Source organism: Alosa pseudoharengus, unplaced genomic scaffold (genome assembly GCF_046254945.1).
Source record: "Alosa pseudoharengus isolate Yale_2024_CS ecotype anadromous, Long Island Sound unplaced genomic scaffold, YU_APseudo_1.1 YU_APseudo_1.1_scf_9, whole genome shotgun sequence".
In the NCBI taxonomy this organism is placed as follows: domain Eukaryota; kingdom Metazoa; phylum Chordata; class Actinopteri; order Clupeiformes; family Clupeidae; genus Alosa; species Alosa pseudoharengus.
This window is the reverse complement of record NW_027468881.1, coordinates 18,769,989-18,796,649: the sequence shown is the minus strand read 5'-3', so window position 1 is coordinate 18,796,649 and position 26,661 is coordinate 18,769,989. Positions and strand designations below refer to the sequence as shown.

Sequence of the window (26,661 nt, the reverse complement as noted above, 5' to 3'; positions counted from 1 at the left end):
TGCAGAAATACAACAATACATATACACTTCTTGGACATAGCATGTGATCCATGCGCCATACGCAAGTCATGTGGCTACTCCAAGTAAGTAGATAATTGGTCAATACAATACATATACATCCTTCAGCATTCTCTTGCCATAGTCTAGTTCCTGTCGGGATATTCCTAATATTACTGCCTCAGGCAGAATACCCTTAACTCGTGACAAAGGGGGTCACATGACCTTTATTAGAAAATCATGACATGGACTGAGAGCAAATGACAGAAAAAACAAAGTTGATGCACAGTATTGAATGTATAGAAAGCATATACAGAATATAAAACATTTTTAGTAATCCAAAATTTCTCCTTCACCATGTTTCATGGAAAAACCACACAATGCCCAAGATGAACAATCCTTACTAAAAAGGACATGTCTTGAATTTGAACATTGTTGAGAATGTGAACCTTGGAAGTGATATATGTGAACATGGATATGTATAATCATGTGAATTTTAAATGTATATGTACTCAGGTTTGGACATTGTCGTCGGCAATGTGTGGACTTGTGTGGATGTACTGTAATGTATGTGAACTTTGATGATGTGAGGACTTTGTACTGGATTATATGTGAGCCTAGATTGTTAACTGGGTGGTATCTTGCACTGATTTTTGTGAGTACAGACACAAAATATTGGTGCTGCACAGTCCATGTGGACTGCTGGTGATGAAATTTCCACCCATGGCGTTTTCCGACCAACAGAAAACTGGTTCTTGAACCAGGTCCGTTCAGAATTCTTAGAACCTCCGTGCTATCTTGTGAATCAGCCTGCATTTCCACCATTTTTGAACAGAACTAAGATGTGTCATCACCAGAGGGTGTTGTGTGCTTACATGAAATATAGATTGGCACACCCACTCCGGTTCACTAATTTTAATAATACGCGTTTGTGTTGTGATGTTTGCATTTTATGACTTGCATTTGTGTTGTGGCTTTATTGTTTTGAGCTGTCTGAGCGCTTGTGTGCGTAATAAAGACACGCACGCACGCACGCACGCGCGCACGCACGCGCGCGCGTCAGATTTTTTTTCTTGATTGGCTTAGAATAATCCGGCTATTAACTAACTACCTGGTGATGAACCACACCCAGCACTGTCTTATGGCATGTGTATGGGGCTGTTAAAAAGTAGTTTGTCGAGGGTCTTAGGGCTTGGCACAAATGGCAGAAGTCAGGCAGAAATGGCGTGAATATTGATATTTTATTTTTCCATCACCTAGAGTATGAGTCATCCAGTGCAAAATTAAAGGGAAAAAAAATAATGCGACGAAAATAAAAACAAAACAGAAACAAAAATACTTGATAAACGAAACAAAAAGGCTATAGCTATATTCAGCCAGAGATCACAGCACTAGATTCAAAAACACTAGGCTTAGTAAGGTTTTACACAATACCTTTAGCAACAGCAAGCAGTTCTGTCTCTTGAGGGGTTCTTTCCAAATGACACACACCTTTTTATGCATTGGCAAACCCCACACCTAATTGGTACCTACCATTAGTCTCTACACAGGCAGGGGTGTTTACTCATAATATCATAAATTTCACATCAAACACAGTTAAAAGAGTACCGGTACACAATAAGAACCCATAAGGCCTACTTAATAATATCAATGCATGGACACATGCCATTACATACAAAATACAGAGTCGACTAACAATAATAGATTTGGCAAGGACGCAAGTGTGTCGTTCGCGAACGCACCCTTCCATATAGTCATCCCGTATCGGGATCGCGCTTCCTAGAAGCCCCAGGAAATCACCGGCCATAGCGACGGTAAGAAGTTGCACTTTCCAAACATCCAATACACAAACACCGTACAACACTCACATATTTTCTCATTACAGAAAATTTACACAGGCTTTGCGGTTTCTAAATCAATGCTTATTTTATCATAACAAAACTGAGTTTTGCCGCGAGTGAATGAAATAGAAATTAATGAAATGAGCGCGAATGCGTGGGAAGATGTTTGGTGTGATTCCACGTCATGTATGCATCCATCGGCCAAACACACACAAACTCAATCTAACGCAACACAGTCCATGGCAATGAATATTAATAGTTTGACCACATGTACATTATGAACACAAGTCCATTGTTTAAACGTACTACATGCTTTAAGTTTGGTGCGGCCATTATATGGTCGCGTGAGGACGCGCAGATAGCCGCGGCGTCACAGGGGCATTAGTGTATATGCCACACAGTTGGTTTAATGTGACTGGGTCAATTGATGAATAGACTTATAGAATATATATTGACAAAAATCTAGAAAATCATGAAAAAGGTATTTCTGAAAACCAAGCCTTGTGACATGTGTCAGGCAGTAGAGTTTATGCTGCCCAGTTGGTTTGATGTCTCTAGGCCAAATAGTGAGAAAGCATAATAGATTCATAGAATTTTTTATTGGCATTTTTCCCCCATAACCCAAGGAACACACACTGCTCACTCTGACTTCTACTGCACTCTGTCTTCTACTGTCATCACTATTGCTCTTGCAGTTGTGTTTTCTTTGCAGCGAGCTTCTTGAAGAACTGCACTCTGTCCTTCTTCAGGTCCTGCCCCTCACTCTGCTGCAGGTCCAGGTTCAGGTACTTGTTGCTGGCATCATAGAGAGGCCAGTGCACCAGGCCAGGACCATTAGGAGAGCTGGAGGATCACAAAAGCACCTCTATCACCATGGGCACAACTGAACAGACCAGTCTTACACAGGAGACTCTCAAAGCCTCATTATGTGAGAACTGGTATTTACCCTTTTTAATGTACTTAGTATAATATTTCAACGCTAAGAGTTTCATGAAAGCAGCAGACTGCCCTGCAGCTTGAAAAATTAAGCTATAGGCGTCTTTATGGGCATGAAGTGGCAATGACACTGCAGAGATGAGATTATCCCTATTTTGAGTCACCGTGCCATCAAAATGATTTTGAAACCATTACTTTAAGGCGGATTTGTTACATACTGATGCTGAATGTTGAAGATTAAGATCATGATTGGGGGCCAGAATATCCCTGCTTACACAATTACACACAAGAGATGTATTTTTAATATCACAATCTTAATATCATCCTGCTATGATAAAGATATACAAACCTGTCATTTGTGTGAATGATAAACTATACCGTTTATATAAAGGGATAAATATCTGAATGAGATAGGATTCCACAAAGCGCAACTCACCCTGTGCGCATGAAGTTAGCCCAGTAAGCCATCATGGTGTTGCACAGCCTGTTTTCCTCCTCTGTGATCTTTCCTGGAAGACCAAAACAACAAAAAAAACATAGTAAACTAATTGTGATGGAGAGAATGAGACAAAACATACAACTAACAAGTGAAATAATAATAAATTAAAGAATATAAATGATAAATGGACTACATTTACGGTATATAGCGCTTTGCCACTCCTCCAAGCCCAATGTCATGCTTCTATCGCCCCTGTGATAAACAAATCACCTCCTGGATGAGTGAATAACTAACTAACTAAATAAGCAATAAACAATAGAAAATGTTATTGAAATAAAACAAACCATAAACATATATTTTATAAAAAAATAACTACATTGAGGGTACCTAATGGGATATAAAAGGCAGTGTTGGGAAGTAACTGAATACATGTATTCCAAATTAAGTATTTCAAATACAAAATATGAGTAACTCCAGAAGTTTAACCTTCCTCCACTAAGAAACCTCCCACCATACACACAAACACACTCACAGAAAAATGATAAAATGATAAAACAAACTTAGAATAGAAAAAAGATCTGCCCTTTCTGGCAAATACTCTGGGTGAGTATTGTGGTGAACTGAGGTCTGGAGATAATGAGAGAGCGGTGTTTGATGCATAATTGCCCTAATTGGACTCACCTGGGTAGGAGACAATATGAGCATGCAGGTGAGCAACGTGCGAGAGAGAGAGTCCGAGATTGATCTGGAGCGTCCAGGCGGAACGCTGGGGGAGTGTTGGTCAAAACCGGGTACGAATTGTGCTGGGCGCGGTCAGTAGGATCGCCGCCAGTGAAGATAGCCGTAGGGGGGGAGGAAACCTTAGTATAGCCTTTGTTAAAACCTAGACCAACGCCGCGACTGGCGGGCGAGTTGGACTTGGACTCGTGAGCCCCTGCACGAAACTCCCCAGAACTTACATACAGAACTTACATACTGGAATCACATACTGGAACTTACACACTGGAATTTACATACTGGAACCTTGCTGGCCACCTGAAGGTTCGATTCGCTGTCCATTGCCATCAGGCCCCAGGGGAGGGTCTCGGGGAGCAGGGAAGTCTCCCTTTTAATAACTAATTTGACTATCATGTATCTGTGTCTGCTTTTATAATTGAAAGTCAGGTAACTCTAGTGCAATATAACTTATTAATGACGGGGGGTGCGGGGAACCTTTTATTGTGAACACTGGAATGGTGTGCTGTGATACCCAAATGGAGATGTTTTCCTCTTTGTGGTGTTTATGAATTGCTGTGCTTATTTATTGAATTGCTGTTTTGCACGGATTGTGAGTGAGGATCCCCAACTCATCTGTCAGTGGATTAGTTATTATGTCCGGAGCTGCCTGGCTGTGCCTGTGAAAATAATAAAGCTACTTTTGTACTGTCCGTAGTGGTGTGGGGTCTACCCATTCTCTGAGTTGTCTACCTGGGGAAGGGACAAAGGGGGTCGCTAGAGGGGGACCTTTTCCTACCCCGTAGATTCGTTACAGTATGTTGAAAGGCTACCAAACCCTTTTTCAGAGGGACATCAAGGTAGAATGTTGAAACATCCCTGTTTACTTTAGAGACTTCTACAAAAACAGCTGAATTGCACAACTTTGTTATGTGTGTGTGTGTGTGTGTTCATGTGGGTGTAGTAGTTTTTGTCGGACCACACTTGTGAGGCTATATTAATCAAAAACGCACACCTGTGACTTTGATGTGTCCATCCCAGAAGCAGGCGCCAAAGATGAACATGAGCTCGTCCGAGTGGTCAGCCCTCACAAAGCTGGGTCTGGTGTACTCGTAGGCCTCAGGCCGGTGCTGAAACTCATACATGTACACTGATACCCCTGCATCTATTAGAGAGAGAAACAGAATTTGGGATGACCGATAGGGGGTAAACGGAAAGTGTGTGTAATGCAAATTTTGACGTACCTAGGTAATATCTAGCCTCTTTAATAACTGGAACCACCATCCAGTAGTCCCCCACTATTTCAGTGAATTGATCCCGCATTTCCTGTGGTGTGTGTGCATCCTTAAAGTATTCATCCGCTCTGGTATAAATAGATCAGGCTCAGTATAGCCTAATTATAGACTCTTCAATTTTAGCTTGAATTGATTTATTTAATGAAAGTATGCTAGATTAATTACTGTGTCATTACTCATTAGCAATGGCCAATGTAATATAAAAAAGATACACGAAATTATGTATTAACGCAGCGAAGCGGCGGTCATATAGGTTTAGTCAGAAATGTATTTATTTTTTTATTTTTTTCGCATGTCCAAATTTCCGTCAATGATTCCCGGGACACTGAAAGACCGGGGTAGACGAAACTTGGTGGGCATGTAACCCCATATGGATAGCATGGAACCATCATTTTTCGTTTTGATCTGTAGCCCCCCCTGCTGGACTGCACCCCCCGATAGGAGGGTAGGGCAGACACAGTTTTCTGTTTCTGTTCCATTTTTTTTTGTATGTTGATTTCAAGGGGCCATGTCAACCCATTCCATAACCACTCATTTCATGTATAGCGCCACCTAGTTAAACACAAAAAAGTAAAAATGAGGTGTTGTAATCGCAGGTATCTGTGACCTAACATAGTCAAAACTGCACGAAATTGGAAGTGTAGGATCATTATGACACCCTCTGTATGCACGCCAAGTTTCATGGAATTCTGTTCATGGGGGGCCATACAATAAATTAATTTATGTTACTATACACCAACTGGCCTGTAGGTGGCCGGAGACAGTTTTCTGTGAATATCTCGAGAACCGTAGGGCCCAGGGCCGGAGTGGGGCCACTTTTCAGCCCGGGAGTTTCAGGCCCAAGACCGGCCCACGTTTTCCATAGTGGTGGAAATTGGATAAATGAAGCAACATTTCAGCTCTTACTATCCTGTAGTTTTTATTAGTACCATAGTTCAACAAATGTGTAAAGGTTATATAATAATTCACTTCAACTGAGAAGTTAACAAAAAATATTCCACTATTCCACAAGTTAAAGGAACCATATGTAAGATTTTGGCCAAAACTGGTACTGCAATCACTTTCAAATTACTGTAGAGCGGTGTATCCCCTCCTGCTCCCTCCTGACTCGAGGTTGCCAACCCGGATGCCAAAACACTACTGACTTTGTGATTAGTAGATAGGTAGAGGGTGGCGCATCAGGCCAAAACACAACATGACATGACAAAACACAACATCACCATCAGTTGAGGGTTGCAACTTCATTTTTTAAATGGCAATATCCTGGCCGGACTACAGTTGTCAGTGATATAAGTATTTGAAATTAACATGATTTTTTAATGTCTAGTGACATATCAGGGCCATTTTATGATTAATTGAAATACATTTCTTACATATGGTTCCTTTAACAAAAACAGAAAGAAAGAAAGCTTTTGAAATGTAGCCTATCCCACGCTTCCACAAAGAGGCATATTGAACTAATGTTTAGGCTACATGTTTTTTGCATGGGTAGGCTATATTGTTGTTTGGTGATTTAGCCTACTTCTTTACTACACCCTCTTCTAAGCAAACAAGGCATATAGGTTCATCATGTAGCATAAATATTTTGCTCTTTCACTAATTTCGGGCTCATCATTTTCAGTGGTCGACTGGTTGATCTGCTGCTCAGAGGCTACAATTTTTACCGCATAGGCCTACACAGATCAAACTTCAGTTTTATTATTAATATTTGCATATTGCAAAGTCTATGAATCGGATACAAAAGGCTAATATTTTAAGAAATGTAATATGTTGCTTGCAAATAGCTTGACAACGCTACAAACGTCCAATATTAGCCCAATAACTGCTAATAATCATTGCCTATAGGCTATCTCTCTTTACAAGTTGCCACTTTTGTCTGTAGGCCTAATCTAGAAGCTTGGCACATTTAGCAGCATCTACCTGGCCGTTTCAGTCCCTCCTGGCCTCTTTCTACCATCCATCCTTCCTAACGCTTATGGCTACTGTAGGGCCGGCCCGGCTATCCGTATCTGAGAAAAGTTTTTGGAAAAGACGGGCTATATGGACCCAACCAACTCTTTTTGGGAGGGGAGAACTCCCTCACACGGTAGGCTACAACCCATGCAGAGGCAATGGTGCCATGCAATGAATGCGGAACGTGTAGCCTACTTTTTGAGAAGTTAGACTAACGTGACAAATGTCAATATTTTTTTCCTCGACCGGCCCAAAAGTGAAGCGGCCCACCGGGAATTCTCCCGATTCTCCCGATTACCCACCCCGGGCCTGGTAGGGCCTAGGAGGTCCACCTTTTTTATGTATGTTGGTCTTAAGGGGGCATGTCAACCCATCCCATTACCACTTATTTCATGTATAGCGCCACCTAGTTAAAAATTAAAAAGCAAAAAATTAGGTGTTTTCATCACAATATCTCTGGCTGACAAGGTCAAAACTGCACGAAATTAAAAGCGTAGGATCATTATGACACCCTCCGAATGCATGCCAAGTTTTGTGTACTTTCGTTCATGGGGGGCCTTACAATAAAATAATGTATGTGTACATTTAGTGACGTACACCAACAAGGATTCCCGGGACACTGAAAGACCGGGGTACACAAAACTTAGTGGGCATGTAACCCCAAATGGATAGCATGGAACCGTCGTTTTTCGTTTTGATCTGTAGCCCCCCCGCTGGACTGGACCCCCCGAAAGGAGGGTAGGGCAGACACAGTTCTCTGTGAATATCTTGAGAACTGTAGGGACTAGGATGACCATTTTTTTCCGTATGTTTGCCTCCAGGGGTCATGTTAACCCATTTCATGTGCACACATGGGCACAAACAGATATACACACACACATACATTCACAGTAATCATACGTATGACACATACTCACACCGTAGACATATGTACGCTTGCATGCACAGGCACATACGCAGGCACACACACAAGCAGGCACACACACACACACACACACACATAACATAAACATGTACATGCACACAATTCAAGAATTTCTCAGAATTATGAACAGGCAAGATGGAGGTGGGGTTGTATAAAATTAATTTTACATGTGAAATCTATGAACTAATCATGTTTTGGTACTTGTTTTCTAGCAGATATCAGTGAGAATTGAGTGTGGATAATGCAATTTAGTGAGACAGTTAGAATCATATAGGCCTTTCAGCGTGATTTTGTGGAAAAAATGTGCTGGACTGGGCGGCGGTCATATTTTGTACCGCTCTGCGGTACATCTAGTTTTCATTCTTTCCCTCTCCTATTGATCAAATACCTCCATGTTTAAAGTGTGTAGGAACTTAAAATTGTCTAGGGATTGTTTCAGAAATGAAGTCTCAGTCAGCCAGGAGTCAAGTCAGAAATCTCAGAGAGCTTTATTCACGAATCCGGAGACCTACGTCGTGTTGCTAACAGACGCAGTCTGATGTTACAAACAGGGAAACACTTTTTATACTTCACTGACAGTTCAGACAAGACATGACATCTCCATTAATGGTACGCGAACTTGTTTACGACATAGTTACCCAAAGAGTCAACCATATCTATAAGGCTGTATCCCATAACGACCAAGGGCCATGGAATTCAGTCAAGATTGACCCCAAGACAGTAAATAAGGTCTTAGGGCGCCAGCCGTCGAGAAGAGGCCTACCCAGCCTCCTTCGAGGACACACACACACTCAGTCATGGTACACACATACACAGCATTGACACACGCACATACATCCAGACATCATGGCACACGCACACACATTCAGCAAGGCTGCAACCATGCGCTCACCATGAAGGCACATACACACACAGCAGGACTGCACACTCACACACCCAGCATGGCTGCGCAAACACCTTGAACATGGAATTCCACAGTTGTTAACACATAAATCTCTCCTTCACTTTCTGCTTACAGCAGCGTCTCTTTCTTCAGCTTTGCACAGACCATACCAAAAGAGTAAATGGTTGAATATAGCCTGCACTTAAATGGAAACACCTTTAAGGCCAAAATTTCTCACTACAAGTGATATGTTATGCCATATTCATGGCTTATGATAAATGTAGTGAGCATAAGTTAAGACACTTGTAAACAGTGTATTTCACCAAGAACCAAGTTGTCGCACACAGGGTACCAGCAGAACAAATGTCTGCCATCACATCTACACTTTCACTTGATCCTAAAAAATTCTGGGTGATGCCCAAAAAAACCCTCCTCTGTGTGTGTTGTACACTTGCAAAAGGTGGTTTTATTTACTAGCATAGATGCACTGATCCCTCCAGCTGACTGTCCAGCGATGGTGACAGAGTTGGGGTCTCCTCCGAAGCTTTCAATGTTCTCCCGCACCCACTGGAGAGCAGCTATTTGGTCCAGGAAGCCCCAGTTTTCCTGAGCATTCGTGTCTCCAGTGCTTCACAGACGAGAAAATGAAAACGGAGCTCAATGTAATCTTAGTGAAATGTGAAGACTGATTTCTTGAGAAATTGAAAATAACGTGGGGACCACACTCTCTTAAAGGTCTGGCGGTCATTTCACATGTGAAACAACAGAGAGAATGTTCACACACCAGAGTGGCTCCCAAATGTGTAATTAAAAAACAACGACGTTTTTACCCAAAGTGGGATGTGCACGCAACCACTCTACCAAAAAATAATTTCCCATATACCTGAAGTAGCCCAAAATCCCAAGGCGATACTGCATTACATTAATACACAGGATTAGATGTTAAAATCCCTTGTGCCAAAATCCAAGGTAAAAACACATTCAGAAGCCCCGGCTCAAGTTTAACTTTAAAAAGCACACTAGACACAAATCCGCCAACAAATGGTCACAAGCACAATACAAATGGCCCATCCAACAGCAGTAGCCTATATAGTATGCGGCATGTCATTGGGGTTATCAAGTGGGCACCCTCATTCACCGATGTTTCGTTAAGTTAGGCCCACGACACCTCATGAAGGCTTAACAGTGAAACCAGCGTCCTGGAGACACTCCCCTCCATGCTGCCACCATATTACCACATTGAAATATCCAATACCCAAAATACTCTTAACCAGCCCAGGCATGGTCAAGGTTGGCTAGGTTGGTCCGTCCCGTTGATGTGGACTGAACCATAACCATAAAAACCTTGGCCAACAAACCATCAACCTAGGCACAGCCCATCACAAACACAAAACAAATTAGCCAGTTAGCTTAGCCCGTTAGCTTAGGCCCCATCCCAAACACAAAACAAATTAGCCAGTTAGCTTACGCCCCATGATGCCACCATATTACCACAACAAACATCCAAATACCCTTAACCAACCTAGGCATGGTCTAAGTTGGCTAGGTTGGTCCGTCCCGTTGATGTGGACTGAACCATAACCATAAAAACCTTGGCCAACAAACCATCAACCTAGGCACAGCCCATCACAAACACAAAACAAATTAGCCAGTTAGCTTAGCCCGTTAGCTTAGGCCCCATCCCAAACACAAAACAAATTAGCCAGTTAGCTTACGCCCCATGCTGCCAAAAACCTGTTTCGTTAAGTTAAAGGTTAAACAGTTAGCTTACCTTAGCTTGCGCCCCAGGAAGGGTAACTTCTCCTTACCCACAACCATTCGCTTGCCCGTTCAGCTGCTAAAGACATGTTACTAACCACCTGCCTTAGACTTCAACCACAAATGCCCAATTCAGACAGCAAGCCAATAGCAGATCTGGCCACAAACCCACGTGCACCGATTTCAATAGGCCTTATTCGTGCACTCCAACCTCGCTTAGCTGCCTCCTCTGCTATTTCAGTGTATTTAGCTCTCTTCAGCTCATTGGCCACTTCCACTCTGTCTTCCCAAGGAACGGTGAGTTCAATGAAGTAAACTATCTTCTCTGAATCCGACCATAAAATTACGTCGGGTCGTAGCTTAGTACTCACTATATGTGGAGGTACCGCCATCTGCTGGCCAAGATCAACCTTCATTTCCCAGCCCGCCCCATTTTTCAACTGGCCGGTTTTACACCTGGCCTTTGCGGAACAAGGTTTATCCCCCTGACGTACAAAGTTAATTTGCCTTACCCCTTTACTAGCTGCTAATGAATTGACTTCTCTCCTTTTATCCTCTATTGCCGCTGCCACACATTTCAATACCTGGTTATGACGCCACGTAAACCGCCCCTGGGTGAGACTTACCTTGCATCCTGATAGGATATGGTGGAGACTGCCCACACACGAGCAAAGTATGCATTTATCATCCTCACCAAACCATTGACTTAAATTCTTGGGAGATGGGAGCACATCATATGTAGCACCTAACATAAATCTAATCTTACCAGCTTGCCATGCCCCATAGATCTTTCCATTTAATCCGTCTTTTTTCCACCCCTTCCCAGTTCACCCACTGCCCTTGTTTTGCCTGCGACACTGCCAGTACATCTTACAGCTTCCTCCTGTCTATGCATTTCCTCCACTACCATTTTCCTCTTTTCTCCTGCAGAAGCCTTACTCCACAAGGGTTTACTTGCACCCACCCCTAGACCCCCCCGCCCGTGCTGCACATGGCCCATTATATCCCTATGCTTCAATGCTGATTGAGCTTGCTTAACTGCCTGCACTGGGTTCCACTTCCTCCCTGCATTAACTGTGGGTGCAACTTTCCTCACCACTGGGTCCTTGGACTGAGTAAGAGTCAATTCCAATCTAGCCTTAGCACACTTAAATTCCTCTGTCAGACTAGATATTGGCAACTCTACAATACCCTTCCCATACAAGGCTACACTGCTTAAGCAGCGTGGGACTCCGAGCCATTTTCTGACAAAGGAGTTGATCATTTTTTCCAACCTCTCTACCTTTGACAGAGGAACTTCATAAACTGTCAATGGCCACATTAGCCGAGGCAACAAACCAAACTGCAAACACCACAGCTTGAGCTTACCTGGCAGCCCCGACTTGTCAATTTTTGCAATACCTTGCCTAGTGACCTGTCTCAAGTCTTCAACCTGTGATTTATCACTAAGGCTTGCATCATACCACCTTCCCAGACTCTTCACTGGTTTCTCCAGAACTGTGGGAATCACCTCCTCATTTATAGCAAACTTCTTATCTGTTACCTTCCCTTTAACAATTGAGAGACTCCTAGACTTACTTGGTTTCACCTTCATTCTGGCCCATTGCAGATTACTATTTAACTTACCCAGCAACCTGTTGGTGCATGGAACGGTTGTCGTCAAGGTTGTCATGTCGTCCATGAAAGCCCGAATCGGGGGAGGCGTGGCCCTCCCTGCAACTTCTCCCCACCCACTACCTATTTTGAGGCCCTAATGATGACCTCCATTGCCATTGTAAAAGCAAGTGGGGAGATGGTACATCCGGCCATGATTCCTATCTTAAGTTGTTGCCACCCTGTGGTGTAATCATCTGTAGTAAAACTTAATTGAATATCCAGAAAGTATGCTTTTACTAGGCTTTTAATGCTACCTGGGATTCTGAAATAATCAAAGGCCTCCCACAACAGACTATGCGGCACAGACCCAAAAGCATTAGCCAAATCCAAGAACACAACGTGCAGGTCTCTCTTCTCACGCTTTGCTAATTGAATTTGTTGCCAAATCATGCTGGTATGCTCTAAGCACCCGGAGAAGCCAGGAATTCCAGCTTTTTGCACCGTGGTATCAATTAGTTTATTCCTTTCAAGGTAATTTGTCAGTCTCCGTGCCACCACACTGAAGAAAACCTTCCCTTCAACATTCAGTAGACTAATTGGCCTAAATTGATTAATCTCCACTGCGTCCTTTTCTTTGGGAATAAATATTCCCCCAGCCCTCCGCCAAGCCTTGGGAATACTCTGCTTTTTCCAAACTATCTTCATTAATTGCCATAAAAATCTTAAAACATCTGGTGCACTCTTATACAACCGGTAGGGCACTCCATTAGGTCCCGGGGCTGAAGAGGCCCTTGCACGTTTTATTAGGGCCCGAGCACCGAAGGGCGCAAGGCCCTATTGTTTTTGTAAGGATTATTATTATTAGGGCCCGAGCACCGAAGGGCGCAAGGCCCTATTGTTTTTGTAAGGATTATTATTATTATTATTATTATTATTATTAGGGCCCGAGCACCGAAGGGCGCAAGGCCCTATTGTTTTTGTAAGGATTATTAGGGCCCGAGCACCCGAAGGGCGCAAGGCCCTATTGTTTTTGTAAGGATTATTATTAGGGCCCGAGCACCCGAAGGGCGCAAGGCCCTATTGTTTTTGTAAGGATTATTATTAGGGCCCGAGCACCGAAGGGCGCAAGGCCCTATTGTTTTTGTAAGGATTATTATTATTGGGGGCCAAGCAGCGAAGCTGCGAAGCCCCATTGTGTTTCTATGATTTCTTATTGGGGGCCAAGCAGCGAAGCTGCGAAGGCACCCATTGTGTTTCTTAGTTTTCTTATTATTATAAATCCTCTGCCATTGAAGTCTATGGCAGCCCATAGAACCGTCTGGTGAAAAGTTGTGAAATTTGGCACACTAATTAGGCAGTACTCCATGATTAATTTCACCAAGTTTCAAGTCCGCACCCCGAGCGCTCTAGCGCCACCAACAGGCCAAAGTTGGACATGCTTTCACGCACGTAACTTCTGACCCGTTGCCTCGATTTTGAAAAATGACCTATCCTTGGAATCCTTGGACCAAGCCGAGTTCAACGCACCCTATGACGTCATTTTCCGCCATGATGGATTTTCCGCCATATTGGATTTTAGTTAAAGTGAAACTAATCTTTCACAGGTCACAAATTTTGTCCGATCGTCACCAAACTTGACACACATGATCTTCAGGCCATGCCCCATTAATGCATTGCTTTTTGTCTTCGGAACTAAAACCGTTCGCGCGTAACAGCCAATCGAAAATTGCGGCGACGCCGCCAAACAGGAAGTGAGCTCATATCTCAGCAACCCATAAATCTATCATGACCAAACTTAGTACAAGGACTCAGGACCCAATCAGGGGGACGCTCAAGAAATCTGGTGACCATTGACCTCTAGGGGGCGCTGTAATTAAAAAACATGCCTTTTGGCCTGTAGCTGCAGTTGTGCTTAGAATTAAAACGCACTAGTGGTATCTGGTAATGCTGTTGGAGGCCCTTAGGCCGACCCAAGCCAACTTGTGATGTCATCGTAATTGATTCGGCCGCCATATTGGATTTAATCAAAAACACGTACAAGTTTTCGCAGGTCACAAATTTCAACGGATCCTCACCAAAACTGGCAGAGACCATCTTGAGACCATGCCTTATCAGTGCATTGCTTTCTGGAGCAATTGACAGAAGCATTCGGCTGTAACAGCCAATCGAAATTTGCGGCGAAGCCGCCAAACAGGAAGTGAGCTCATATCTCAGCAACGCTTTCATGTATCCAAACCAAATTTAGTACATGTACCTCAGACCCCATCGGGAGGACGCTCAAGAAATTTGGTGACATTTGACCTCTAGGGGGCACCGTAATTGACAAAAATGCATTTTGGCCAGTAGTTGATGATGCGCATTATTTTGCAATGGAAGTCAATGGCAGCCCATAGAACCGTCTGGTAAAAAGTTATACAATTTTGCACACTAATTGGGGACAGTCCAATGATTCATGTCACCAAGTTTCATGTCGGCACCTCCCGCGCTCTAGCGCCACCATCAGGCCAAAGTTGGAGTTGCGTTCACGCACGTAACTTCTGACCCGTTGACCCAATTGTCAAAAATGAGGTATCGTTGGAATCCTTGGACCAAGCCGAGTTCAACGCACCCTATGACGTCATTTTCCGCCATGATGGATTTTCCGCCATATTGGATTTTAGTGAAAGTGAAACTAAAACTTCACAGGTCACAAATTTTGTCCGATCGTCACCAACCTTGACATACATGATCTTCAGACCAAGCCTAACAAAAGTTGTGGTGTTTTGTCTTCGGAACTATAACCGTTCACCCGTAATATCCAATCGAAATTTGCAGCGAAGCCGCCAAACAGGAAGTGAGCTCATATCTCAGCAACCCATTCATCCATCATAACCAAACTTAGTCCATGGACTCAGGACTCCATCAGGGGGAAGCTCAAGAATTTTGGTGACCTTTGACCTCTAGGGGGCGCTTTAATTAAGAAACATGCCTTTTGGCCTGTAGATGCTGTTGTGCTTAGAATTAAAACGCACTAGTGGTGTCTGATAATACTGTTGGAGTTCCTTAGGCCGACACAAGCCAACTTGTGATGTCATCGTAATTTATTCGGCCGCCATATTGGATTTAATCAAAAACATCAAAAAGTTTTCGCAGGTCACACATTTCAGCGGATCCTCACCAAAATTGGCGGAGACCATCTTCAGACCATGCCTTATCAGTGCCTTGCTTTTTGTAACAATTGACAAAAGCATTCACCCGTAACAGCCAATCGAAATTGGTGGCGAAGCCGCCAAACAGGAAGTGAGCTCATATCTCAGCAACCCTTTCATGTATCATAACCAAACTTACTACATATATTCATGACCCCAATAGGAGGACGCTCAAAAAAATTGGTGACCTTTGACCTGTAGGGGGTGCTGCAATTAGCAATATTGCATTTTGATGTGTAGTTGTGCTTTATCAATCTTTTATTTTTTGATGTGAAACTGATGACAACATGTTCCATCCAGTTAATTCTAATGCGTGCGTGCAAGAGCAGGGCAGGGCAGGACGGGGTGGGACGGGCTGGGGTGATTAGGTGGGGGGGGGGCTGGCTGGCGGAGGCGGTGGCAAAACTCAGCCCTGTTTCAGCCCTACAAAGTCAGTTATGTTTTGATGTGAAAGTTGTTGAAAGTGTTAATCGCGGATGCCTGCTGAGTTCTATCTTGTCGCCGTAGCTACTCCGGCCTATTCTGCTTGGTCCCCTCATTGCTGCTTGCAGCTATATTTGGGGGCCAAGCAGCGAAGCTGCGAAGGCACCCATTGTGTTTCTATGATTTCTTACTATTATTGGGGGCCAAGCAGCGAAGCTGCGAAGGCACCCATTGTGTTTCTATGATTTCTTACTATTATTATTATTATTATTAAACATCTTTCCTCTGCCATTGGAGTCTATGGCAGCCCATAGAACCGTCTGGTAAAAAGTTGTGAAATTTGGCACACTGATTGGGGACAGTCCCATGATTAATTTCACCAAGTTTCATGTTGGCACCTTGACCACTCTAGCGCCACCAACAGGCCAAAGTTGGACTTGCGTTTACGCACATAACTTTTGACCCGTATGCCCGATTGGCACAAATGAGGTATCGTTGGAATCCTTGGACCAAGCCGAGTTCAACGCACCCTATGACGTCATTTTCCGCCATGATGGATTTTCCGCCATTTTGGATTTCATCAAAATCACTTAAAATGTATCAGGGGTCACATATTTTGTCCAATCGACACCAAACTTCCCAGATATCATCTACAGACCATGGCTCATTAATGCATTGCTTTTTGTCTCCGGAACTAAAACCGTTCACGCGTAACAGCCAATCGAAATTTGCGGCGAAGCCGCCAAACAGGAAGTGAGCTCATATCTCAGCAACCCATTCATCTATCAAAACCAAACTTAGTACATGGTCCTCAGGACCCACCAGGAGGACGCTCAAGAAATTTGGTGACCTTTGACCTCTAGGGGGCTCTGTAATTGGCAAAAATGTATTTTGGCCTGTAGTTGCTGCATTATTCTGCAATGGAGGTCAATGGCAGCCCATAGAACCGTCTGGTTCATCCTGATGATGCACAAATAATTTGGTGACCTTTGACCTCTATGGGGGCATTGAAATCACAGCAAGCATGATCATATCTCAATCGATCTTTTATTTTTGATGTGAAACTGATGACAGCGAGTTCCATCCAGTTAATTCTAATGCGTGCGTGTAAGGGTGGGGCAGGGTGGGACGGGCAGGGGCGATTGCGGCGGTGGGTTGGCTGGGTGAGGGGGCGGCGACACTCAGCCCTGGTTCAGCCACACAAAATCAGTTATGTTTTGATGTGAAACTTGACCTTGTAACTCAGCCAATCTTGGGTTGTTTTGCATGGAACTTGCTGTGTCTGCTTACTGCTATATGCCTAATGCCACGGCATTGAGTTTCATGCCAAATCTGGACTGCTGGACTGCTGAACTGCCTGCTTGGCCCCCACATTGCTGCTTGCAGCTATATTTATTATTATTATTAAACATCTTTCCTCTGCCATTGGAGTCTATGGCAGCCCATAGAACCGTCTGGTAAAAAGTTGTGAAATTTGGCACACTGATTGGGGACAGTCCCATGATTAATTTCTCCAAGTTTCATGTTGGCACCTTGACCACTCTAGCGCCACCAACAGGCCAAAGTTGGACTTGCGTTCACGCACGTAACTTTTGACCCGTATGCCCGATTGTCACAAATGAGGTATCGTTGGAATCGTTGGACCAAGCCGAGTTCAACGCACCCTATGACGTCATTTTCCGCCATGATGGATTTTCCGCCATTTTGGATTTCATCAAAATCACTTAAAATGTATCAGGGGTCACATATTTTGTCCAATCGACACCAAACTTCACAGATATCATCTACAGACCATGCCTCATTAATGCATTGCTTTTTGTCTCCGGAACTAAAACCGTTCGCGCGTAACAGCCAATCGAAATTTGTATCGAAGCCTCCAAACAGGAAGTGAGCTCATATCTCAGCAACCCATTGATCTATCATAACCAAACTTAGTCCATGGACTCAGGACCCAATCAGGGGGACGCTCAAGAAATCTGGTGACCTTTGACCTCTAGGGGGCGCTGTAATTAAGAAACATGCGTTTTGGCCTGTAGCTGCAGTTGTGCTTAGAATTAAAACGCACTAGTGGTGTCTGGTAATACTGTTGGAGGTCCTTAGGCTGACCCAAGCCAACTTGTGATGTCATCGTAATTGATTCGGCCGCCATATTGGATTTAATCAAAAACACGTACAAGTTTTCGCAGGTCACAAATTTCAGCGGATCCTCACCAAAATTGGCAGAGACCATCTTCAGACCATGCATGATGAGTGCATTGATTTCTGGAACAATTGAAAGAAGCATTGGCCGGTACCAGCCAATCGAAATTTGTGGCGAAGCCGCCAAACAGGAAGTGATTTCATATCTCAGCAACGCTTTCATGTATCAAAACCAAACTTAGTACATGTACCTCCGACCCCATCGGCAGGACGCTCAAGAAATTTGGTGACATTTGACCTCTAGGGGGCTCCGTAATTGACAAAAATGCATTTTGGCCAGTAGTTGCTGATGCGCATTATTTTGCAATGGAAGTCAATGGCAGCCCATAGAACCGTCTGGTAAAAAGTTATAAAATTTTGCACACTAATTGGGGACAGTCCAATAATTCATTTCACCAAGTTTCATGCCGGCACCTCAAGCGCTCTAGCGCCACCAACAGGCCAAAGTTGGATTTTTGTTCACGGACGTAACTTTTGACCTGTTGACCCGAATGGCAAAATGAGGTATCATTGGAATCCTTGGGCCAAGCCGAGTTCAACACACCCTATGACGTCAATTTTTGACCTCTATATTTAAATCACAGCAAGTGTGATCATATCTCAGTCAATCTTTAATTTTTGATGTGAAACTGATGACAGCAAGTTCCATCCAGTTCATTCTAAAGCGTGCGTGCAAGGGTGGGGCGGGGTGGGATGGGCAGGGGCGGTTGCGGCGGTGGGCTGGCTGGGGGAGGGGGCGGCGACACTCAGCCCTGGTTCAGCTCCACAAAATCAGTTATGTTTTGATGTGAAACTTGACCTTGTAACTCAGCCAATCTTGGGTTGTATGGCATGGAACTTGCTGTGACTGCTTAAGGCTATATGTCTGATGCAACGGCATTGACTTACATGGCAAATCTGGCCTGTCTGCTTGGCCCCCACATTGCTGCTTGCAGCTATATTTATTATTATTATTAAACATCTTTCCTCTGCCATTGGAGTCTATGGCAGCCCATAGAACCGTCTGGTAAAAAGTTGTGAAATTTGGCACACTGATTGGGGACAGTCCCATGATTAATTTCACCAAGTTTCATGTTGGCACCTTGACCACTCTAGCGCCACCAACAGGCCAAAGTTGGACTTACGTTCACGCACGTAACTTTTGACCCGTATGCCCGATTGTCACAAATGAGGTATCGTTGGAATCCTTGGACCAAGCCTAGTTCAACGCACCCTATGACGTCATTTTCCGCCATGATTGATTTTCCGCCATTTTGGATTTCATCAAAATCACTTAAAATGTATCAGGGGTCACATATTTTGTCCAATCGACACCAAACTTCACAGATATCATCTACAAACCATGCCTCATTAATGCATTGCTTTTTGTCTCCGGAACTAAAACCGTTCGCGCGTAACAGCCAATCGAAATTTGTGGCGAAGCCGCCAAACAGGAAGTGAGCTCATATCTCAGCAACCCATTGATCTATCATAACCAAACTAAGTACATGAACTCAGGACCCAATCAGGGGGACGCTCAAGAAATCTGGTGACCTTTGACCTCTAGGGGGCGCTGTAATTAAAAAACATGCCTTTTGACCTGTAACTGCAGTTGTGCTTAGAATTAAAACGCACTAGTGGTGTCTGGTAATACTGTTGGAGGTCCTAAGGCCGACCCAAGCCAACTTGTGATGTCATCGTAATTGATTCGTCCGCCATATTGGATTTAATCAAAAACACGTACAAGTTTTCGCAGGTCACAAATTTCAGCGGATCCTCACCAAAATAGGCAGAGACCATCTTCAGACCATAACCTATCAATATATTGCTTTCTGGAACAATTGACAAAAGCATTCGCCCGTAACAGCCAATCGAATTTGGTGGCGAAGCCGCCAAACAGGAAGTGAGCTCATCTCAGCAACCCTGCCATGTATCATAACCAAACTTACTACATGGATTCATGACCCCATTAGGAGGACGCTCAAAAACGTTGCTGACCTTTGACCTGTACTGGGTGCTGCAATTAGCAATATTGCATTTTGATCTGTAGTTGCTGATGTGTTTTATTGATCTTTTATTTTTTGATGTGAAACTGATGACAACATGTTCCATACAGTTCATTCTAATGCGTGCGTGTGTGCAAGGGCGGAGCGGGGTGGGGCGGGGCAGGACGGGGTGGGACGGGCAGAGGTGATTAGGTGGGGGGGGCTGGCTGGCGGAGGCGGTGGCAATACTCAGCCCTGTTTCAGCCCTGTTTCAGCCCTGTTGATCCCGGGTGTCTGCTGAGTTCTATCTTGTCACCGTGGCTACTCCGGCCTAACTGCTTGGCCCCCTCATTGCTGCTTGCAGCTATATTTGGGGGCCAAGCAGCGAAGCTGCGAAGCCCCATTGTGTTTCTATGATTTCTTATTATTGGGGGCCAAGCAGCGAAGCTGCGAAGGCACCCATTGTGTTTCTATTTTTTCTTATTATTATTATTATTATTATTATTATTATTCCTCTGCCATTGAAGTCAATGGCAGCCCATAGAACCGTCTGGCAAAAAGTTCTGAAATTTGGCACAGTGATTGGAGACAGTCCAATGATTCATTTCACCAAGTTTCATGTGGGCAGCTCTAGCGCTCTAGCGCCACCAACAGGCCAAAGTTGGACTTGCATTCATGCACGTAACTTCTGACCCGTTGACCCTATTGTTAAAAATGAGGTATCGTTGGAATCCTTGGACCAAGCCGAGTTCAACGCACCCTATGACGTCATTTTCCGCCATGATGGATTTTCCGCCATTTTGGATTTTATCAAAAACACTTAAAAGTCTTCACAGGTCACAAATTTTGTCTGATCGACACCAAACCTGACACACTTGATCTTCAGACGAAGCCTCACAAAAGTTATTCCTTTTCATCTTCGGAACTCAAACCGTTCGCCCATAACAGCCAATCGAAGTTTGCGGCGAAGCCGCCAAACAGGAAGTGACCACATATCTCAGCAACCCATTCACCTATCATAACCAAACTTAGTACATGGACTCAGGACCCAATCAGGGGGACGCTCAAGAAATCTGGTGACCTTTGACCTCTAGGGGGCGCTGTAATTAAGAAACATGCCTTTTGGCCTGTAGCTGCAGTTGTGCTTAGAATTAAAACGCACTAGTGGTGTCTGGTAATACTGTTGGAGGTCCTTAGGCCGACCGATGTTGACTTGTGATGTCATCGTAATTGATTTGGCCGCCATATTGGATTTAATCAAAAACACGTACAAGTTTTCGCAGGTCACAAATTTCAGCGGATCCTCACCAAAATTGGCAGAGACCATCTTCAGACCATGCCTTATCAGTGCATTGCTTTTTGGAACAATTGACAGTAGCATGCGGCTGTAACAGCCAATCGAAACTTGCGGCGAAGCCGCCAAACAGGAAGTGAGCTTATATCTCAGCAACCCTTGCATGTATCAAAGCCAAACTTGGTGCATGGACTCAGGACCCAATCAGGGGGACGCTCAAGGAATCTGGTGACCTTTGACCTCTAGGGGGCGCTATAATTAAGAAACATGCCTTTTGGCCTGTAGCTGCTGTTGTCCTTAGAATTAAAATGCACTAGTGGTTTCAGGTAATACTGTTGGAGGTCCTTAGGCTGACCCAGCACAACTTGTGATGTCATCATAATTGATTCGGCCGTCATGTTGGATTTAATCAAAAACATCAAAAAGTTTTCGCGGGTCGCAAATTTCATCTGATCTTCACCAAAATTGGCACAGACCATTTTTAGACCATAACCTATCAATATATTGCTCTCTGGAACAATTGACTAAAGCATTCTCCCGTAACAGCCAATCGAAATTGGTGGCGAAGCCGCCAAACAGGAAGTGAGCTCATATCTCAGCAACCCTGCCTTGTATTATAACCAAACTTACTACATATATTCATGACCCCATTAGGAGGACGCTCAAACAATTTGGTGACCTTTGACCTGTAGGGGGTGCTGCAATTAGCAATATTGCATTTTGATGTGTAGTTGCTGATGTGTTATATCAATCTTTTATTTTTTGATGTGAAACTGATGACAACATGTTCCATCCAGTTAATTCTAATGCGTGCGTGCAAAGGCAGGGCAGGGAAAGACGGGGTGGGATGGGCTGGGGTGAATAGGTGGGGGGGGGGGCTGGCTGGCGGAGGCAGTGGCAATACTCAGCCCTGTTTCAGCCCTGTTTATCCCGGGTGTCTGCTGAGTTCTATCTTGTCACCGTGGCTACTCCGGCCTATACTGCTTGGCCCCCTCATTGCTGCTTGCAGCTATATTTATTATTATTATTATTTAACATCTTTCCTCTGCCATTGGAGTCTATGGCAGCCTATAGAACCGTCTGGTAAAAAGTTGTGAAATTTGGCACACTGATTGGGGACAGTGCCATGATTAATTTCACCAAGTTTCATGTTGGCACCTTGACCGCTCTAGCGCCACCAACAGGCCAAAGTTGGACGTGCGTTCACACACGTAACTTTTGACCCGTATGTCCGATTGTCACAAATGAGGTATCGTTGGAATCCTTGGACCAAGCCGAGTTCAACGCACCCTATGACGTCATTTTCCGCCATGATGGATTTTCCGCCATATTGGATTTTAGTGAAAGTGAAACTAAAACTTCACAGGTCACAAATGTTGTCCGATCGTCACCAAACTTGACTCACATGATCTTCAGACCAAGCCTCACAAAAGTTGTGGTGTTTTGTCTTCGGAACTATAACCGTTCACCCGTAATATCCAATCGAAATTTGCGGCGAAGCCGCCAAACAGGAAGTGAGCTCATATCTCAGCAACCCATTCATCTATCATAACCAAACTAAGTACATAGACTCAGGACCCAATCAAGGGGACGTTCAAAAAATCTGGTGACCTTTGACCTCTAGGGGGCGCTGTAATTTAGGAACATGCATTTTGGCCTGTAGCTGCTGTTGTGCTTAGAATTAAAACGCACTAGTGATGTCTGGTAATACTGTTGGAGTTCCTTAGGCCGACGCAAGCCAACTTGTGATGTCATCGTTATTGATTCGGCCGCCATATTGGATTTAATCAAAAACACATACAAGTTTTCGCAGGTACAAATTTCAGCGGATCCTGACCAAAATTGGCAGAGACCATCTTCAGACCATGCCTGATGAGTGTATTGATTTCTGGAACAATTGAAAGAAGTATTGGCCTGTACCAGCCAATCGAAATTTGCGGCGAAGCCACCAAACAGGAAGTGATTTCATATCTCAGCAACGCTTTCATGTATCAAAACCAAACTTAGTACATGTACCTCCGACCCCATCGGGAGGACGCTCAAGAAATTTGGTGACATTTGACCTCTAGGGGGCTCCGTAATTGACAAAAATGCATTTTGGCCAGTAGTTGCTGATGCGCATTATTTTGCAATGGAAGTCAATGGCAGCCCATAGAACCGTCTGGTAAAAAGTTATACAATTTTGCACACTAATTGGGGACAGTCCAATAATTCATTTCACCAAGTTTCATGACGGCACCTTATGCGCTCTAGCGCCACCAACTGGCCAAAGTTGGATTTGTGTTCACGGACGTAACTTTTGACCTGTTGACCGGAATGGCAAAATGAGGTATCATTGGAATCCTTGGGCCAAGCCGAGTTCAACACACCCTATGACGTCAATTTTTGACCTCTCTGTTTAAATCACAGCAAGTGTGATCATATCTCAGTCAATCTTTTATTTTTGATGTGAAACTGATGACAGCAAGTTCCATCCAGTTCATTCTAAAGCGTGCGTGCAAGGGTGGGGCGGGGTGGGATGGGCAGGGGCGGTTGCGGCGGTGGGCTGGCTGGGGGAGGGGGTGGCGACACTCAGCCCTGGTTCAGCTCCACAAAATCAGTTTTGTTTTGATGTGAAACTTGACCTTGTAACTCAGCCAATCTTGGGTTGTATGGCATGGAACTTGCTGTGACTGCTTAAGGCTATATGTCTGATGCAACGGCATTGACTTACATGGCAAATCTGGCCTGCTGAACTGACTGCTTGGCCCCCACATTGCTGCTTGCAGCTATATTTGGGGGCCAAGCAGCGAAGCTGCGAAGGCACCCATTGTGTTTCTATTTTTTCTTATTATTATTATTATTATTATTATTATTATTCCTCTGCCATTGAAGTCAATGGCAGCCCATAGAACCGTCTGGCAAAAAGTTCTGAAATTTGGCACAGTGATTGGGGACAGTCCAATGATTCATTTCAGCAAGTTTCATGTGGGCAGCTCTAGCGCTCTAGCGCCACCAACAGGCCAAAGTTGGACTTGCGTTCATGCACGTAACTTCTGACCCGTTGACCCTATTGTTAAAAATGAGGTATCGTTGGAATCCTTGGACCAAGCCGAGTTCAACGCACCCTATGACGTCATTTTCCGCCATGATGGATTTTCCGCCATTTTGGATTTTATCAAAAACACTTAAAAGTCTTCACAGGTCACAAATTTTGTCTGATCGACACCAAACCTGACACACTTGATCTTCAGACGAAGCCTCACAAAAGTTATTCCTTTTCGTCTTCGGAATTCAAACCGTTCGCCCATAACAGCCAATCGAAGTTTGCGGCAAAGCCGCCAAACAGGAAGTGACCACATATCTCAGCAACCCATTCACCTATCATAACCAAACTTAGTACATGGACTCAGGACCCAATCAGGGGGACGCTCAAGAAATCTGGTGACCTTTGACCTCTAGGGGGCGCTGTAATTAAGAAACATGCCTTTTGGCCTGTAGCTGCAGTTGTGCTTAGAATTAAAACGCACTAGTGGTGTCTGGTAATACTGTTGGAGGTCCTTAGGCCGACCGATGTCGACTTGTGATGTCATCGTAATGGATTCGGCCGCCATATTGGATTTAATCAAAAACACGTACAAGTTTTCGCAGGTCACAAATTTCAGCGGATCCTCACCAAAATTGGCAGAGACCATCTTCAGACCATGCCTTATCAGTGCATTGCTTTTTGGAACAATTGACAGTAGCATGCGGCTGTAACAGCCAATCGAAACTTGCGGCGAAGCCGCCAAACAGGAAGTGAGCTTATATCTCAGCAACCCTTGCATGTATCAAAGCCAAACTTGGTGCATGGACTCAGGACCCAATCAGGGGGACGCTCAAGGAATCTGGTGACCTTTGACCTCTAGGGGGCGCTATAATTAAGAAACATGCCTTTTGGCCTGTAGCTGCTGTTGTCCTTAGAATTATAATGCACTAGTGGTTTCAGGTAATACTGTTGGAGGTCCTTAGGCTGACCCAGCACAACTTGTGATGTCATCGTAATTGATTCGGCCGCCATATTGGATTTAATCAAAAACATCAAAAAGTTTTCGCGGGTCGCAAATTTCATCTGATCTTCACCAAAATTGGCCCAGACCATTTTTAGACCATAACCTATCAATATATTGCTCTCTGGAACAATTGACTGAAGCATTCTCCCGTAACAGCCAATCGAAATTGGTGGCGAAGCCGCCAAACAGGAAGTGAGCTCATATCTCAGCAACCCTGCCTTGTATTATAACCAAACTTACTACATATATTCATGACCCCATTAGGAGGACGCTCAAACAATTTGGTGACCTTTGACCTGTAGGGGGTGCTGCAATTAGCAATATTGCATTTTGATGTGTAGTTGCTGATGTGTTATATCAATCTTTTATTTTTTGATGTGAAACTGATGACAACATGTTCCATCCAGTTAATTCTAATGCGTGCGTGCAAAGGCAGGGCAGGGAAGGACGGGGTGGGACGGGCTGGGGTGATTAGGTGGGGGGGGGGGGCTGGCTGGCGGAGGCAGTGGCAATACTCAGCCCTGTTTCAGCCCTGTTTATCCCGGGTTCTGCTGAGTTCTATCTTGTCACCGTGGCTACTCCGGCCTATACTGCTTGGCCCCCTCATTGCTGCTTGCAGCTATATTTATTATTATTATTTAACATCTTTCTTCCGCCATTGGAGTCTATGGCAGCCCATAGAACCGTCTCGTAAAAAGTTGTGAAATTTGGCACACCGATTGGGGACAGTCCAAAAATTAATTTCACCAAGTTTTATGCCGGCACCTCGAGCACTCTAGCGCCACCAACAGGCCAAAGTTGGACGTGCATTCACGTACGTAACTTTTGACCCGTGAGGCCAATTGTCAAAAATGAGGTATCGTTGGAATCCTTGGACCAAGCCGAGTTCAACGCACCCTATGACGTCATTTTCCGCCATGATGGATTTTCCGCCATATTGGATTTTAGTGAAAGTGAAACTAAAACTTCACAGGTCACAAATTTTGTCTGATCGACACCAAACTTGACATACATGATCTTCAGACCAAGCCTCACAAAAGTTGTGGTGTTTTGTCTCCGGAACTAAAACCGTTCATCCATAATATCCAATCGAAATTTGCGGCGAAGCCGCCAAACAGGAAGTGAGCTCATATCTCAGCAACCCATTCATCTATCATAACCAAACTAAATACCTGGACTTAGGACCCAATCAAAGGGACGCTCAAGAAATCTGGTGACCTTTGAC

General features: G+C 44.2%; 1 protein-coding gene across 1 annotated transcript in view; it reads right to left on the bottom strand.

Moving 5' to 3' along the window:
- Positions 1 to 2,220: 2,220 nt before the first annotated feature.
- The window catches only part of LOC143115010 (carboxylesterase 5A-like), a 95,957-nt gene continuing 71,516 nt past the window's right edge, over positions 2,221 to 26,661 (bottom strand). The window contains exons 5-11 of the mRNA XM_076276848.1: positions 9,867 to 9,898; positions 9,458 to 9,611; positions 8,864 to 8,871; positions 5,172 to 5,290; positions 4,943 to 5,092; positions 3,211 to 3,283; positions 2,221 to 2,681 (exon numbers count right to left, since the gene is read on the bottom strand). Coding sequence (XP_076132963.1) covers positions 2,519 to 2,681; positions 3,211 to 3,283; positions 4,943 to 5,092; positions 5,172 to 5,290; positions 8,864 to 8,871; positions 9,458 to 9,611; positions 9,867 to 9,898 — 699 coding nt within the window. The 3' untranslated portion in view covers positions 2,221 to 2,518. The remainder of the gene's footprint in view (positions 2,682 to 3,210; positions 3,284 to 4,942; positions 5,093 to 5,171; positions 5,291 to 8,863; positions 8,872 to 9,457; positions 9,612 to 9,866; positions 9,899 to 26,661) is intronic.